The sequence below is a fragment of the Talaromyces atroroseus genome, assembly GCF_001907595.1.
Source record: "Talaromyces atroroseus strain IBT 11181 chromosome Unknown scaffold_11, whole genome shotgun sequence".
NCBI lineage: Eukaryota > Fungi > Ascomycota > Eurotiomycetes > Eurotiales > Trichocomaceae > Talaromyces > Talaromyces atroroseus.
Window position 1 is genome coordinate 799,994 of NW_017971443.1, and position 13,799 is coordinate 813,792.

General features: G+C 46.2%; 4 protein-coding genes across 4 annotated transcripts; 1 reads left to right on the top strand and 3 right to left on the bottom strand.

Moving 5' to 3' along the window:
• Positions 1-461: 461 nt before the first annotated feature.
• UA08_07560 (hypothetical protein) lies at positions 462-1,472 on the bottom strand (the record flags this gene model as incomplete). The annotated part of the gene is made up of 3 exons (XM_020262467.1): positions 462-695; positions 781-1,321; positions 1,390-1,472. The coding sequence occupies 3 exons, from the start codon at positions 1,470-1,472 to the stop codon at positions 462-464; spliced, it is 858 nt and encodes a 285-aa protein (XP_020117403.1).
• Positions 1,473-2,450: 978 nt separating this feature from the next.
• Positions 2,451-2,933, bottom strand: UA08_07561 (putative ribose 5-phosphate isomerase; the record flags this gene model as incomplete). The annotated part of the gene is made up of 1 exon (XM_020262468.1): positions 2,451-2,933. The coding sequence occupies one exon, from the start codon at positions 2,931-2,933 to the stop codon at positions 2,451-2,453; it is 483 nt and encodes a 160-aa protein (XP_020117404.1).
• Positions 2,934-4,402: 1,469 nt separating this feature from the next.
• UA08_07562 (putative triosephosphate isomerase) lies at positions 4,403-5,278 on the top strand (the record flags this gene model as incomplete). The annotated part of the gene is made up of 1 exon (XM_020262469.1): positions 4,403-5,278. The coding sequence occupies one exon, from the start codon at positions 4,403-4,405 to the stop codon at positions 5,276-5,278; it is 876 nt and encodes a 291-aa protein (XP_020117405.1).
• A 173-nt stretch (positions 5,279-5,451) lies between these two features.
• On the bottom strand, positions 5,452-6,960 carry UA08_07563 (hypothetical protein; the record flags this gene model as incomplete). Its single annotated transcript, XM_020262471.1, has 2 exons — positions 5,452-6,474; positions 6,547-6,960. The coding sequence occupies 2 exons, from the start codon at positions 6,958-6,960 to the stop codon at positions 5,452-5,454; spliced, it is 1,437 nt and encodes a 478-aa protein (XP_020117406.1).
• Between the last annotated feature and the right edge of the window lie 6,839 nt (positions 6,961-13,799).

A 13,799-nucleotide genomic window follows, 5' to 3' on the forward strand; every position in this document is an offset into this window, starting at 1 on the left:
AAGCAGCACAAGTGGATTTTGGCCCTTCGCAAACGACGTAATAATCCATAAATTACATTATACATTGCCGTATCCGGCTAGCCTGAAGAATAATGCAGGCAGCATGACCATACAATGGTATTGTCCATACCCAGACGGGCAACTGGAGTGGGGGCTAGGGAGCTGATCTGCCAATCAGGATGGCTCTGCTGCTGTTCCCAACGGTTTTTGGGTGGTTTTTTTCTCAGGCCGGGTTGGGATGAAATACATCACATCGCCAAAACCAGAGCCTGAGGTGTCCGTCCAGGTCACATGCACTCTGTGATCATTTGATCATTTGATATCAATACACCTTCTCAACCGTCAACAGTCAATACAATCGCTATGTACAAATACGAATATAGTATGGAATCCAACGCCAGTTCACATGCTTCCGGTATAGATAAGAGAATCGAAAACGGAAAGAGAAAGAAAAATAATAATCAATAGTCAACAGCCCAGCCGTTCTTGGTCAGGAATTCTTCACATGCTGCCTTGAGTGCAAAGTTTGGTCGCAGGTCCTTAACGGTCATGGGTGCGCGAGTCACCGGGTCAACGCGCGACTGCTCGAGGTATTTCGTGATGCCAATGCGGTCGAAGCTGTGGCCTGACACGGTCATGACGGGGTCGTGCATGACTTCGAAGGTGATGTTGTCGATGAGATAGTCGGGGACGACCTGCAATCCTCCAGTCAGTCAGACCTCAACCATGAGTGTCGCATAGAAGCCAAAAAAAAAAGAAGAAAAAAAAAAAAAAACGCACCCGCTCCTCAATCCTCGCATCCGAGGCACTCTTAAAAGCTTCCCGGACGTGCCTAATTTTCTTCTCTGCCTCCGCGCGTAGCGCCTTCTGATCCTCATTGAACCCAATCTCCCCAATTTCCCCTTTCTCCAACTGCGCCTTCAAATCGCCCAATTCCCGCTCCAAATCAGCCTCAATCAGCCCCTCAACACTAGCCAGCGTATCATCCATCTCTCTAAGCCTTGCCGTCTCCTTTGCGGCCCAGATTTGCTGTTTGGAGCGCAGCACAATCTTCGAGAGGTTCTCTGTTTGCGCGTTCATCGCGCTGAGGCTCAATCTGTAGGCATCAATGGCGACGTCGTAGGCTTCTTGCGGCCGTTGAAGTTCTAGGAGGGCTTGCGACAGGTAATATGAGCCCTTGAGGCTGGCGGTGGCTTTGGGTCCCCCGTTTAAATCGATGGCGATGCGGGAGTCGTGTTCGGCGCCGGCCCATTTTTCGAGGCGGAGGCGCGTGACGGCGCGGTTGGTGAAGAAGCTGGGTTCTTTGGGGTTCATTTGGATGCTATTCGTTTATCGCGTCAATTTTATGTTTTGTATGCGTGATTGTACTTGAAAGTCAAGTGGACTCACGCTTGAGAGTACATCTCCTCCGCACCAGCATAGTCGGCATCCTTGAAGAGCTGGTTGCCCTTTTCCTTGAAACCGAACGACATGGCGAATGAAGTATTTCCACTGGTAGCGTGGCTGGTAGATAGGACTTGTCGTGGGCTACAGTACAGATTGGTCGATTAATTATCGGGAGGAACTTCGCGGGGGCGTGGTGTAATCAGCGAGCTTCGACAACAAACAAATAGCAAACGAAGAGAAAAGAGCGTATCATCCTAAACGGATACCAGACAAGCCTGCTCAGCACAGCATGGTGGACGTGGCTGTCTTTGAGCTATAGCGACCTGTTTGTTCGCACATAACAAAAGTATCGAAAGGCGTGGATCCCCGCAGAACGTTTCGACATCCGCGTCTGACTAATGAGCTGTCTGTCTCACAGAGTTTGCTCGCTGTTTCATGTTGACATGCCAGATATACAATTATACAATATTTTGTTGGTGCAATATTCTCGGATGCTGGTCAAAGTGAGTATGTTTAAATGCTGACAGCGCAGACTGTGTACACCGCTGCTGAGTGCTGGCCTCAAGTATACAAGAACTGACCAATAAGAATCAGCCGTTCTAGAGTAGGTATGCAGAACAATGCTGTACAAAGGATATACTCATATTAGACGAACTCCAGGCACTACTAGTGCCTGTTCATTCAGATCTATCCTAAAGATATCATGTAATAAAGACAAACGAAATGTCTTGTACGTGGCACAGCACATACAGAACGATGGGCCTAAAATGTACCAGAATTAAGAACCATCCCCCCTCCCCTTTAAACAAACCTTGCATAATACGCTATCATCAAGCACATCAAGTGTCATTCCAATTCAAGACAAAAGATCGAGGCGTGTCGTGCGCAGGGTGGAGGGTGTCGTTGAGAGGCAAAGTTCGAATAGAGAGAATACCATCAAAGCAACCATTCGGAATGTTCCCAGCCAATCCGCCGACAGAGGCTAATATCCTTCTTTTTTTTGTTTGTCGTATATGTCCAAGAGAAAACACGAAAAAGAGAAATGTCGACGAGTTCCAATAAATCTAAGCGCTGAGCTTCCGCTCATATTCATTGATAGCCTGCACCTTGGCCGCCGAGCTACTCTGTGGATCGAAGCGGTACGTGAGCCAGTCGAGGGCGAGCTTCTTGGCCAGCTCAATGCCAATCACGCGCTGGCCGAAGCAGAGCACCTGGGCGTCGTTGCTGAGGATGGAGCGTTCGACGGAGAAAGGGTCGTGGGCAGTCACGGCGCGAATGCCGGGCACTTTGTTGGCGGAAATGGCCACGCCTAGCCCCGTTCCGCAAACGAACAGCCCGCGGTCCGCTTTGCCCTCCGCAATCAACTGCGCCGCCTCCACGGCTGGGTGAGGGTACGCCGTCTTGTCGCCGGTCGAGGTCACACCCACGTCAACTACGGACTCGACGAGGGGACTCTTCTCGAGGACTTCCTTGAGTGCGAGCTTGTAGTCCACGCCGGCGTCGTCGCCGGCCATGACGATGCGGAGAGGCTTGAGATCGGAACCCATTTTGTTTGCTTGTAGGTAAAGGATTCAAAGCAAGTGAAGCTATTGCCTGTTGGAGTGTGTGACAGAAGAAACTAAGAAAAAAAAAGTAGCGGCCCTCTAGACCTTATATATATATATATACATATATAGAGAGAGCTACCTAGCACAGGTACACATCAGCGCCCCCTCCCCCCTCGTGTCTTGGTGTGGAAACGCCCCGTGTTCCCCCATACGTTTCCCTACTCCACAGCCCAGTTCGCCGTGGAGAAACCCATCAAAAAGTGGAATTGACCTTGCCGGGATCCTGGAGAGAGTCCTACTCCTTCGTTGTAGCATGTCGAGCGTAGAAGTAAGTAGTAGTATCTCCGTATCCCTGTCCATGTCACTGATTCACAACTCTGACTCGAGCGGTGTACAGGGCGCCGGATTCTGGCGTCTGCTGGCGTCATAAAGCATCGTTAGTTGCGTGGGATGCTCCACAGCCTGTTTTTGTCCAGCTCTTATACTGAGCTTCTTAAGCCCGTGAGCCAGGAAGTGAGCATATTACCAGTCATTATACCAATGAAAATTCGCCTCCATCCCTGCTCCCTTAGCAGGATCTGCCGGATCCAGTCCGTGAGAACCCGTCAATGCATGTGATATTTGCTGTTGCATGATGGGAGCAAATATACTGACTGGCTGGCTTTTTCTATATCTGTGATTGTATTGTATTGTACCATGCAAAGTGACGCCATTGCGGCATTTCCCAATGTGGATCTTCCGGGTGGTATTTCGTGTCACCTGACGGTATCACCGCAAACCAGGCCTGGGCGCTTTCATAGATCCAGCAAATGAGCGTGAAAGGAGGATATGGGTTATTTTAAATATATCAGTGCGAATTGTAAAAAGTGTGTTTATAATACAATAGATATTAATTATTTAAATAATAGAATGAAATTATGAATGTGGCATGTCTACATACATATGTGCCCGTAATCCAAGGCACGAAATTTAAATACTCTCTAGACTACGCCCAGATAGGCTTTTCCGGGCCTGAGTATATGCGCTTGTTATTCGATACTTCCACCTTTATTCGGAGTCAAAATTCTATACAAACAAGACACTCTGGATAGGGATTCTTCTGCCACCACATCCATACAAATAGCTTAACAGCTAGAATATAGCACGACGACCGACAGAAACGGGGTCGATTGTCTCCCGCCCTGAAAAAGCGGGCCTGAAATTCTAGGCTGTCCCCACGGAGGAGTACATGGAGTAACCCCGCCATCTGTCTGCCCGCGGGTTTTTTATAACAAATCAATTAATTAATATCATTTAATATCACATATCCTCGTTTGTTTCTCAATTGGTGACATTCCTTTGTTTCCCTCGGTCTAATTACCTAGATACATGACATCATTGCTGGTACTTTTCCGACCGTTTATACTAGGATTTTTGATACACCAGCTCTCAGACGGCCCTTTGTACCAATCAAAAGAAAAAGGAGGAAAATGGCAGACACAGTCTCATACCCGGTTCTGCCGCAGAAGCTTTTGATTATCTCTCTGAAAATGTACTTTACCCCATCCCGCACATTGCAGTATCTCCGAGACCTGCTCGACCCCAAGAATGAGATTGTTCTCGCCAAGAACCGCTCCAAACTGCTCCTAGCGCTGATCCCTGATTTCTTGACGGTGTATCCATCTGCGGAAATCATTCGCGAATGGGAGTCGAAGTTGCCTAAGGGCGACGATGATGATGATGATCATCATCTTGCAGAAAAGAAACTGCCGCCGCCGTTTTTGCTGGGTGCTCAGGACGCCTTTTGGGAAGATCTAGGCGCTTATACTGGCGAGGTATCGCCCTTGGCTCTGCGGGAAATTGGCGCTTCGATTGTTGAGTTGGGACATGCGGAGCGACGCGCCATCTTTGGGGAGACGGATGAAGTCACGGGCAAAAAGGCGGCGGCTGCCTCCAAGCAAGGCCTGATTCCGCTCGTATGTATTGGCGAGTTGAGTGCTCCTGGTCCGGTTGCGTCTGAGGCCGTGGGCCGCGCGGTTGGCGAATGTGAGGCGCAGGTTCAGGCTGTCCTGAAGGCCCTTCCGGCTCATGCTCCTGTGATCTTTGCCTATGAGCCTGTCTGGGCTATCGGGAAGCCGCAGCCTGCAGGCGTCGACCATGTTTCGGCCGTCGTAGATGGTATACGTGCGGTGATTGGGAAGCGGGATGGCGATGTCAGGGTGTTATATGGCGGTAGTGCCGGCCCTGGTCTTTGGAGTCAGGGTGGACTGGGCAAAGCTGTCGACGGCATGTTCTTGGGCCGTTTTGCTCACCAGGTCGAAGGCGTTAGGAAGGTTGTCAGAGAAGTCGAGGAGACTCTCTCGTAGCAGGCAATTCTTCACCGCTGAGCCTTGACGCAACAATTATGTTGCTGCTCGAGGAGGGGGGGAATAAAAAAAGATGGATGGAGAACAGGCTACACGACTGATGAAAACATAATATCTAATAATGAATAGAATACATAAACACTCAATTTACATCTAGATGCATGAACTCACGTCTATATATTCCTTTCCTCTCGAAGTTCGTTTTTCACTCGCGTGACGGTGCCTGTTCCGCCATACGTGATAGCCGTGTACATCATGGCGACAGACGCACCGGCGTCGAGAACAGCTTGAGCCTGCTTTCCATTGGTGATGCCACCTGATGCAAAGATAGTTTTGGGTGACTCGCCATTACCCAGTTTCTCCTTGTAGCGAGATACTAATGCCACAGTACGCTCGAAGAGCTGTGGACCAGAGTAGCCTCCAGTCTCAGTCAGCGTCTGCTCTTCCTTTTGTGGAAGCACAAATCCCTTGGGTAGCGGTCTGGGCCGTCTGTTTGTTGTGTTGCCGACAATGACACCATCCACGCCAGACTCGCGGACAGCGTGGCAGATACCGTCAACTTGTTCTTCGGAATCTTCGTCGGGGCTCACTTTGACCATAACAAATGGCTTTGTCTTGCGGTCAATTCGCTTGGCAGCTCCCACCACGCCTTTGAGAATTTCTGTCAATGGGCCCGCTGCTTGAAGACCTCGCAAACCCGGTGTATTGGGACTTGACACATTCACTACCATGATATCTGCGTACGGGGCGAGTCGATCGACACAATACACATAGTCATTCGTGACAGCAGCAATGTCCGTCTCGGGCGTAACTTTATTTTTCGCGACTTGAACCGCAAGCAGTTTTCCCTCAGTCAAACTCCCCGGCGGCACACCAGCTTCGCCATTCAGCACACGCTCTTCGGCGGCTTCATGATACCCAAAGCCGTTCGCAGAGGCAAACGCACGAACTCGTTGTCTCAAGACCTCAGCCATGTGGTCGGCACCCTTTGAATTCAGACCATAACGATTGATCATTCCTGATTGCGAGACAATTCTAAATACTCGAGGCTTGGGGTTTCCGTCCTGAGGCAAAGGAGTAGTTCCACCGACTTCTACAACCGCAGGTCCCAGCGCAAACAGCGGGTCAGGAATATCTGCATGCTTGTCCAACCCACCCGAGATCCCAATGGGGTTGGAGAGCGTGTATCCAAAGACCTATTCGTGGGTATCTCATGTCAGATATGAGCGTAGATGGTGCGAAAAAAAAATAAAAAGTTTCATTTTTACCTCTGTGGCTAATTTCCCATCTTCATCCGGAGAACTGCGCTCTCGCGGATGCAAGCCCAGTTTATAAAGCTCCTTGAGCGCGATAACACCAGTGTGATGAGCATCCTCCGCGTCCGGATACAGCCAACGTACAAGCGGGACAGCGACGTATCTGTGAGCGCTGGATCGAGTATCTGTGAGGTAAAAATATCCACCCAGGAGAACCAAAGCTAGCGAACTGCGGAAGACATATTTGTTTAATGGCTTGTTCTTCTTCTTTGTAGGCTTGACGAGTGGTTCTGAGCTTGTCGACGCGAATCTTCTGCTGAGGCATGGTGCGACCCCATACGTTTGTTGCAGACGAACCGTTCGCGTCGAGGACGTGATACCCTTCAATTGATGCATGCGAGGGCTGAAATTGAAGCCTGTCGCCATCTCTGCGTTGAAAGCGGTTTGTATTCGTTGCTCTTCAGCTTTGTTACAATCACTAGGCGCTACATATTAACATGTGGTTAGCACCTTGGATGTTTGCTGTTGAAATGCCTGCAAGATGCTTACCTGCGACTTCGAAGATTCAATTGATATCCGCAAATAAGGTTCTACGGCCGGCAATCATCCATAGTGCCAATTGGCTCGGGGATACTCGTAGAACCAAATTTTTGAAGCCTTTCACTCGAGTTCAACGCGAGGAACGAATGCAGCTACGTAAATGTGGGATATGCGAAAAGGCGGTAATGATTCTGCCAAAAGCTTTCATTTTCTACTGTGACCAATCAGATCCACGCATTCCAGTTATATCTAGAAATCATATAAATGGGCTGAAACAATTAAGTCACAAATTAGTGGCTCATAATAAGCTGTCATGTATAAGTTGGGTCGGTACAGAGCAACCTGAGTAAGGAAATAAGAACAAAAGCCATCCAATTCCCTTAGCAAATCACGAAAGGTAACACAGCCTACTTCTTGCTTCTTGACAGCATGGAAGGCCGATGTCTCAAAATATGGGCAGGTGTTAGCTGAACTCTATTAGTTTACTCAGGTCACATAGACTCCTAGTATTTAATAAGATAGGGTGCATGTGTGTTACAATCAGAGTTCAATAGACCACTGATGGTTTAAAGCCTCAACTCTTGAGTCTCCAAACTTTGATAATATGGCATCGATTCGGACACAAACCCAAACAGGCTAGATGATTCAGAAGTATGAAAGCTCCGTTTCAAGGTTGGGTCTGAGGTCGATGACCATCTATGCCCTCCTGTAATGTGATGATCATAGATGTACTTATGAGATGTTGATCTGAAATTTTGTTGTATTGTGAGACCGAGATCTTAGTAAGTTACTCTTGAACATGGGCAAGTAATCGTCATAGAATGAACACGGAAAGTGTTCTGTTGATAATAACAAAATCAGCTCACTAAAGAGGAAAATCTCGGATTCATACGCCAAGAGTAGCAGCCAGATCAACATCTATCTACTCTGTAAGCAAGAGCCGTGAACAGAACATGTCGCGCCATGTCACTGTTCTAAAAATCAAAGGCGGCTACCTAACCAAGTAATCAGCAAGTTAGCAACCAACAACAAATGGAATCTTCCTTGGTAGACCTACAAAGCTAGAGAGTAACACGACCTGTAACCCATTGAGAAAATACACTTTATAGATTTTCTTATAAGCGAGCTCTTGGCTACATTCGGAGATGCATGCCTACTTACGTACATACAATCGCATTTCCCAAGGGTTCGTGCTATGCGTCCACATGGACTTATTGGATTCTTTGGAAACCCGTGGTCATCTGTACCACCGTGTGTGACCATCGTGGCCTTGAGCCGTGTTGCAATAGTACAACATACAGCTTACAGAGTATTATGCAGGAAAATAGTAGATTAACAACTGACATACGTACGTAGACATGGGGGTTATATGGGCAGGTAGACACGATCAATATGCACACAAAGGCCAGGTATTTATGTATTACTTACGCGAAACTTGTATTTTCTTTGCTCTTCTTCAACCTACTACAAAAAGCCCTATGTAGACCCTTAGCTCATTCACTGCTTTGATATTCTATTAACCGGTTTAGGAAAGTACACAATTTTGCACAGATACAAAGTCTTTAGGATTATCCATTGTAGGCCAAACAGACTAGCAAATATTGTAATGAGCACCCATCCCTTTGTTTTCTTTCTTTTCATTCGTATGCCGATATAAGAGTTGATTGGTCGAAAAGAAGCGGTGGACTACTCAATACGGTCCAGCCACATTGAAGATTTTTTCAGGGCTGGTTTATTCTCAAATCCTATTGCCTATTACAGAACATCTAGTGCTGTCAAACAAAATAAAGCAAGAAAAGCCATTACACAAAAATGGTTCCGACTGAGCACATGTTTCTTGCTCGTGTGGCACAATAGGCAGTCCCGAGGTCGTCTGTACCTTAGTTGCTTAGTATGTACATAGGTAGTGTACTTTTAAATGAATAGTAGATTTAACCAATTTTGATATATGCCATGTTTCTACCGATACTAGTTAATAGTAGTTGTAATGTATTCAAACCCGCTTCTGCAAGTGTATTGCACGGACTCGGATTCGCATTGACCAAGATCTTGTTTAACGATAATCTTCCGAGACAAGCGTAGCGCTAATTAAATGAAAGTGAAACTTGACACTCTGTAGAGATAGAGTATTAGGCACACAGAGTTCAGCAAAGCGAGCAAGGGAATCCATGTCGTAGACAACATGACCAGCGTGAGCGCAGCTGTCAAACAAACAGGTGCAGGTGATTGAAGCTCCTAACAACCTTGCAAAATAATTCGATACATTGCATGAAAAAAAAAAGATTTATGTGCGTATGTAGCATGCATTCACGCATGGGAGATTGACGTGTCTGGTTGCATGATATCACAACACGAACAACCCATGTTCAGTTGTTACCTTGCTACATTATTCTTTTCGTTCTGATCCAACCGAGCAAGTAAGAGAAAAATAAATAAAAAAGATAAACAAGAAAAAGGGGTAAATATTTTCACCCCCAGTGCTACACTTGACATGTCTTACTTGACTTGCATAACAATTGCATATAGTCATTATCCAAATCAAGCGATCCACTACCCTGTGCAAGACGAGTTTTGCTCCAACTTTCTGCGTCAATGTCGACTCCGTACATCTATCAACCTATATATTGACAGCAGCGTTCATGCTCTTGTTGCTTCAAGAATTAAACACGTCGACAATGTCATAAAGATTTCTGGCGATGTCTCTTCCCTGTCTTGAGTAGATCCATGTCACGTCGCAGATCGGCTAGCGGCTATTCTCTTGGATAATATCCAATGGCTAAATAGATTAGCACATAGTTAACTTATATTAGGCTATTTTAATACGTCATGTACATCGATTTAGACCCTCATCGTCACATAATTTTTCCTACAATCAATGCGGAATGCGGTGAAGCTAACTTTAATTCTTAAAACCGTATCAGGCGATCAGAAAGGAGAGAAGAAGAATAAGAGGCGCGGTAACTGCGACAATCGTTTAAGTGCATAACTTAGTCTAGACATGTGCAGGCACGCCTATAACAAGTTGATTAAGATAGGAGGAAGAACGCCACAGTCGAAAGGAAAATTGACATATTTTCCCTGCCATAAAAGTGTAAAATGCATGGTTTTCTTAAAAAAACGCCGAGGTTCAAGAAGGAAAGATTTTCCTAGTGTCGAATCCAAATGATGTCGTTCTCTTTTATTTTCTCCGAGGATTTGACAAATAGCACCCTGGCCTATCATCGACTATACGACGGTGAATGACACATTCTGTTCACTAATCAAAGCAGATCCATGAAGGATGCCTAGAAAATAGTCAGATATTCACCTTTCTTGATTCCAATCAGACATATCAGATTGCAATAGTATAAGGGACCGGAATAGGTTTGAACTCTGTACACCAGGAATCGAGCATGTACCAGATTTAAGCAAGAAAAGATAAGACCCACAGCACTTCCTGGTGCGAATCTTGTTTCAAATCTTGTTTTTCAGAGATCTTGGTGGCACGGCATGTGAAGATTATAAGATCTCAGGCGAGTTACGTCCGTCGATATTACTCCGAAAATATCTAAAATATCTCTAGAATATAGACAGAGTACGGGGTACTCCGTAGATAGTACTAGCAAGATAGCACTAGTCAAGTAAAGTAGGAATAGACTCAGAACTATCGAGTCTTCACCGACCTTTGCATAACCCTCAGGCCCAGATCTGGGAATCTGAAGAATGAATCGAAGCTATTCTAGTTAAGACATAGTCTAACAACCATACTTAAATTTCAAGCCACTAACGACGAAGTTAAGGCATGCTCTAGTCCTCAACCCAACGAGCCAGTTTCAAGGAAGCTCGTACGGAGATCTCGGTATAAAAAAGACAGCATAATCTGTTTTCTTTTTCCCTATATTTTTCCAAATTTTATACGTTAGCATGCATATCGCCTCAAATATATAAATAGAAAGTTTTAATGTCAAGTAATATAATTCGTCGATGATATATGCCCTTCTGTCAGCAGTTCAGCTTATAGATTCACCTAGGGCTGGACCCATGCTAGGCCTAGCCAGGGACCGTGACCTGACTAACTTCCCGATTGGGCTACAACCAATCGGAGGCTCAGGCATTGATTGAAAGAATGCAATGCATTCCATTTCGTACTGGTCCCAGACTATGCAGAACTGGCAGCAGCACTGCAGTACGTATGAAGTAGTGGGCTTGAAATTCGTTTTCTTTCTTGCTTACTTTTTCCAAAAAAAAAAAGGAGAGAAAATAGCAGAGCAGAGAAAAAAGACATGATTTTATTTCGTCTAGCTCTGCATACGCATGGGTTTTACTTTTTTTGAAAAAACTAATTAACTACGTGTGGACTAGTGTGGCTGTGGTAGGGAAGACACGTCCCAATTTTTTGGGTTCATCCCGCGCTCAGCAGCACGGACACACCGACTGTCAGTTAGTAGATACAAAGTTGGATTTGGCAGGATACAACTTACATCAAATAATTGCTGCCTGTTGATTGGCCATATAAACTGCAACGGGTGCCGTGTGATGGGTGCTAATGTGGGCGCAGGAAAGTAAGCATACTCCGTAGATGAAAACCAAAAAAAAAAAAAAAAAAAAAAAAAAAAAAAAAAAACAAACGAGGAAAAGGAGAGAAATAGAAGGACAGTACGTACGGAGTAGGGTAGTATCGCTACTATCAGTCCCTGCAGTAAGCTAGCTTAAAACGGTTGCTGTGGCGGGTGACTGCTCGAGCCTCGAGTCTCGAGCTTGTTGTCCCGGTTGCTTGCTTGGAAAAACTGCTGTTTACTCATACTTTGGGAATAACAGAAGTTACATACATAGGTAGATTCGTGCTACTATTCGCATCTCACATATTCCCATACTCCGTTCTCCATACATCGAAGGCAATCAACTTCGTGCCGCTGATTGGCCAGACTTCTTCTCCACATCCCGTCGATCCGCATCCCCGCTTCCCGCTAGCGCGCGGCTTTCCCGAGATTCGTCAGGCTTGGGTTTTTGCTTATGTCTTCTTCCTCTCACAGCTCATCAATGTGCACGATCCAATCTGCGTGGGTATGTTACCTACATTTTATCCCATTAATTTACCTTTCGAGTTAGGCATTTCTTCTCCGTACAAAGTCCGAAGTTCTCGTATTATGTTTTGTTTGCGGAATGAATACGAGTTCTCTTCCTTAGTATGTATTTAGTAAGCTACGTGCTAATCTTCCAGTGGCGTGAAGTCTATCTATCACATATATCCATTGTCTCAGACCCCCACTCCCTTTGCCCAGCTTGCTAGCTGGTTGACCGTCTTTACGTGGGCAGTGCACCTGTCAGAATCCTAATAAACTTTTCCCTCGTTAGAGTTGTAGCTTCAATCGCACAATTACACTGCAAAGAACGTGGCGCTGCTAGCAAGTGACACAACCATCTCATTTAGGACCAAGTCGTTCGGCAAATGTTTTCCTTTTCTTTTCTCCTTAGTCATCCCCGCCCCCTTCTTCGCCACGGACCCACTGTGAATGAAATGGCAGGCACCTGTGGGCACTAGCTAGTCCCATCAACATGCTTTTTGCAGACCAGTAGCTTGGGGGACTGCATCTTCACATAGTCATGCCCAAAGCTCATTTGACAGTTTCGACACCGCTGATTTGAGCTTGTGCCAATGAATTTCTCTGGACTTTACTATCAATCACGATTAATAAAGACGCCCATGTTAGATGGTTTGTCCGGTCCCATGGAGGTTGCACAACAATCACATTTCTCCAAGGACTCGTCCTACCAGTTCTCCTTCCTCTTAATTTACTCTTGACTCGGTGCCTGCACTATCGTAGAGATGGATGTTAAAATAAAATTCTGACGCTTTTTGCCTCATATACTAGCGTGATATCTTAGTGTACGGAGTAATTCGTCTAAATTTTACTCGTTCCGGTTCTTTAAAGTGGGAACTATTGCCAATCGAATAAATAGACTCGTTGCAGATTGCAGATCCGTACTGATCAAGCCAAGAAAGATGAAGCAACCAACATCAACCAAGCAACGAGCACTCCCGCAGATGACGCTGGACACAGTGAGCTAATGCGGGTGCCGACAGGTAACCAGCTGCCTGGGCTGGTCAATGCACACCTAGTTGACTCGTCAAACATGAGAACAAAAGCGAAGTGGGCCAGGGGGAAATAGAAGCAGCAGGAGCACAGTCCATGGATGCTTGTTAAAAGAACACCACGGCGGATTTGCTTCATTTGCACATAGTACCAAGCTTGTATCCCAAGCGGTTGGAAGGTGGCTGGCGTAGACATGTTCATTCGGCTCTCGCGCTGCTTCTTAATTGGCTTGATAGGGTCGGAAACGGCCTTTTGATCAAGTTTAGAGTGGTGACCTTATCCGGGAAACGGTAAGTAAGATACATTATGAGGGACAGCCCGAGCAAGCGAGCAATTAGGAAAGTCCAACAGCGGTGTTGGTAACGCCAATGTCGCCCAAGCCACGCTGCATGAGTGTGCAACCAAAAGCGGATACCCTGTATGGTATTGAGATTTCAAGGCTAGGACTTCTCCTGCGTCTCAAGTGCGATTGAGATTAATAGTTTCTCCATGTAACAGGGCTGTGGGAGACCAAACCTGAAGAGTTGAGACTAAAAGCTTCCCTGTCAGAAGAAATGCAATGAGGCCCTGTTCAGTCAGCCCCAATAGAAGCTGTCATTGGCGAAGGCTCAGCTTAGATCAAAACGCCCAACCCCATCTAAATCGGGCGAA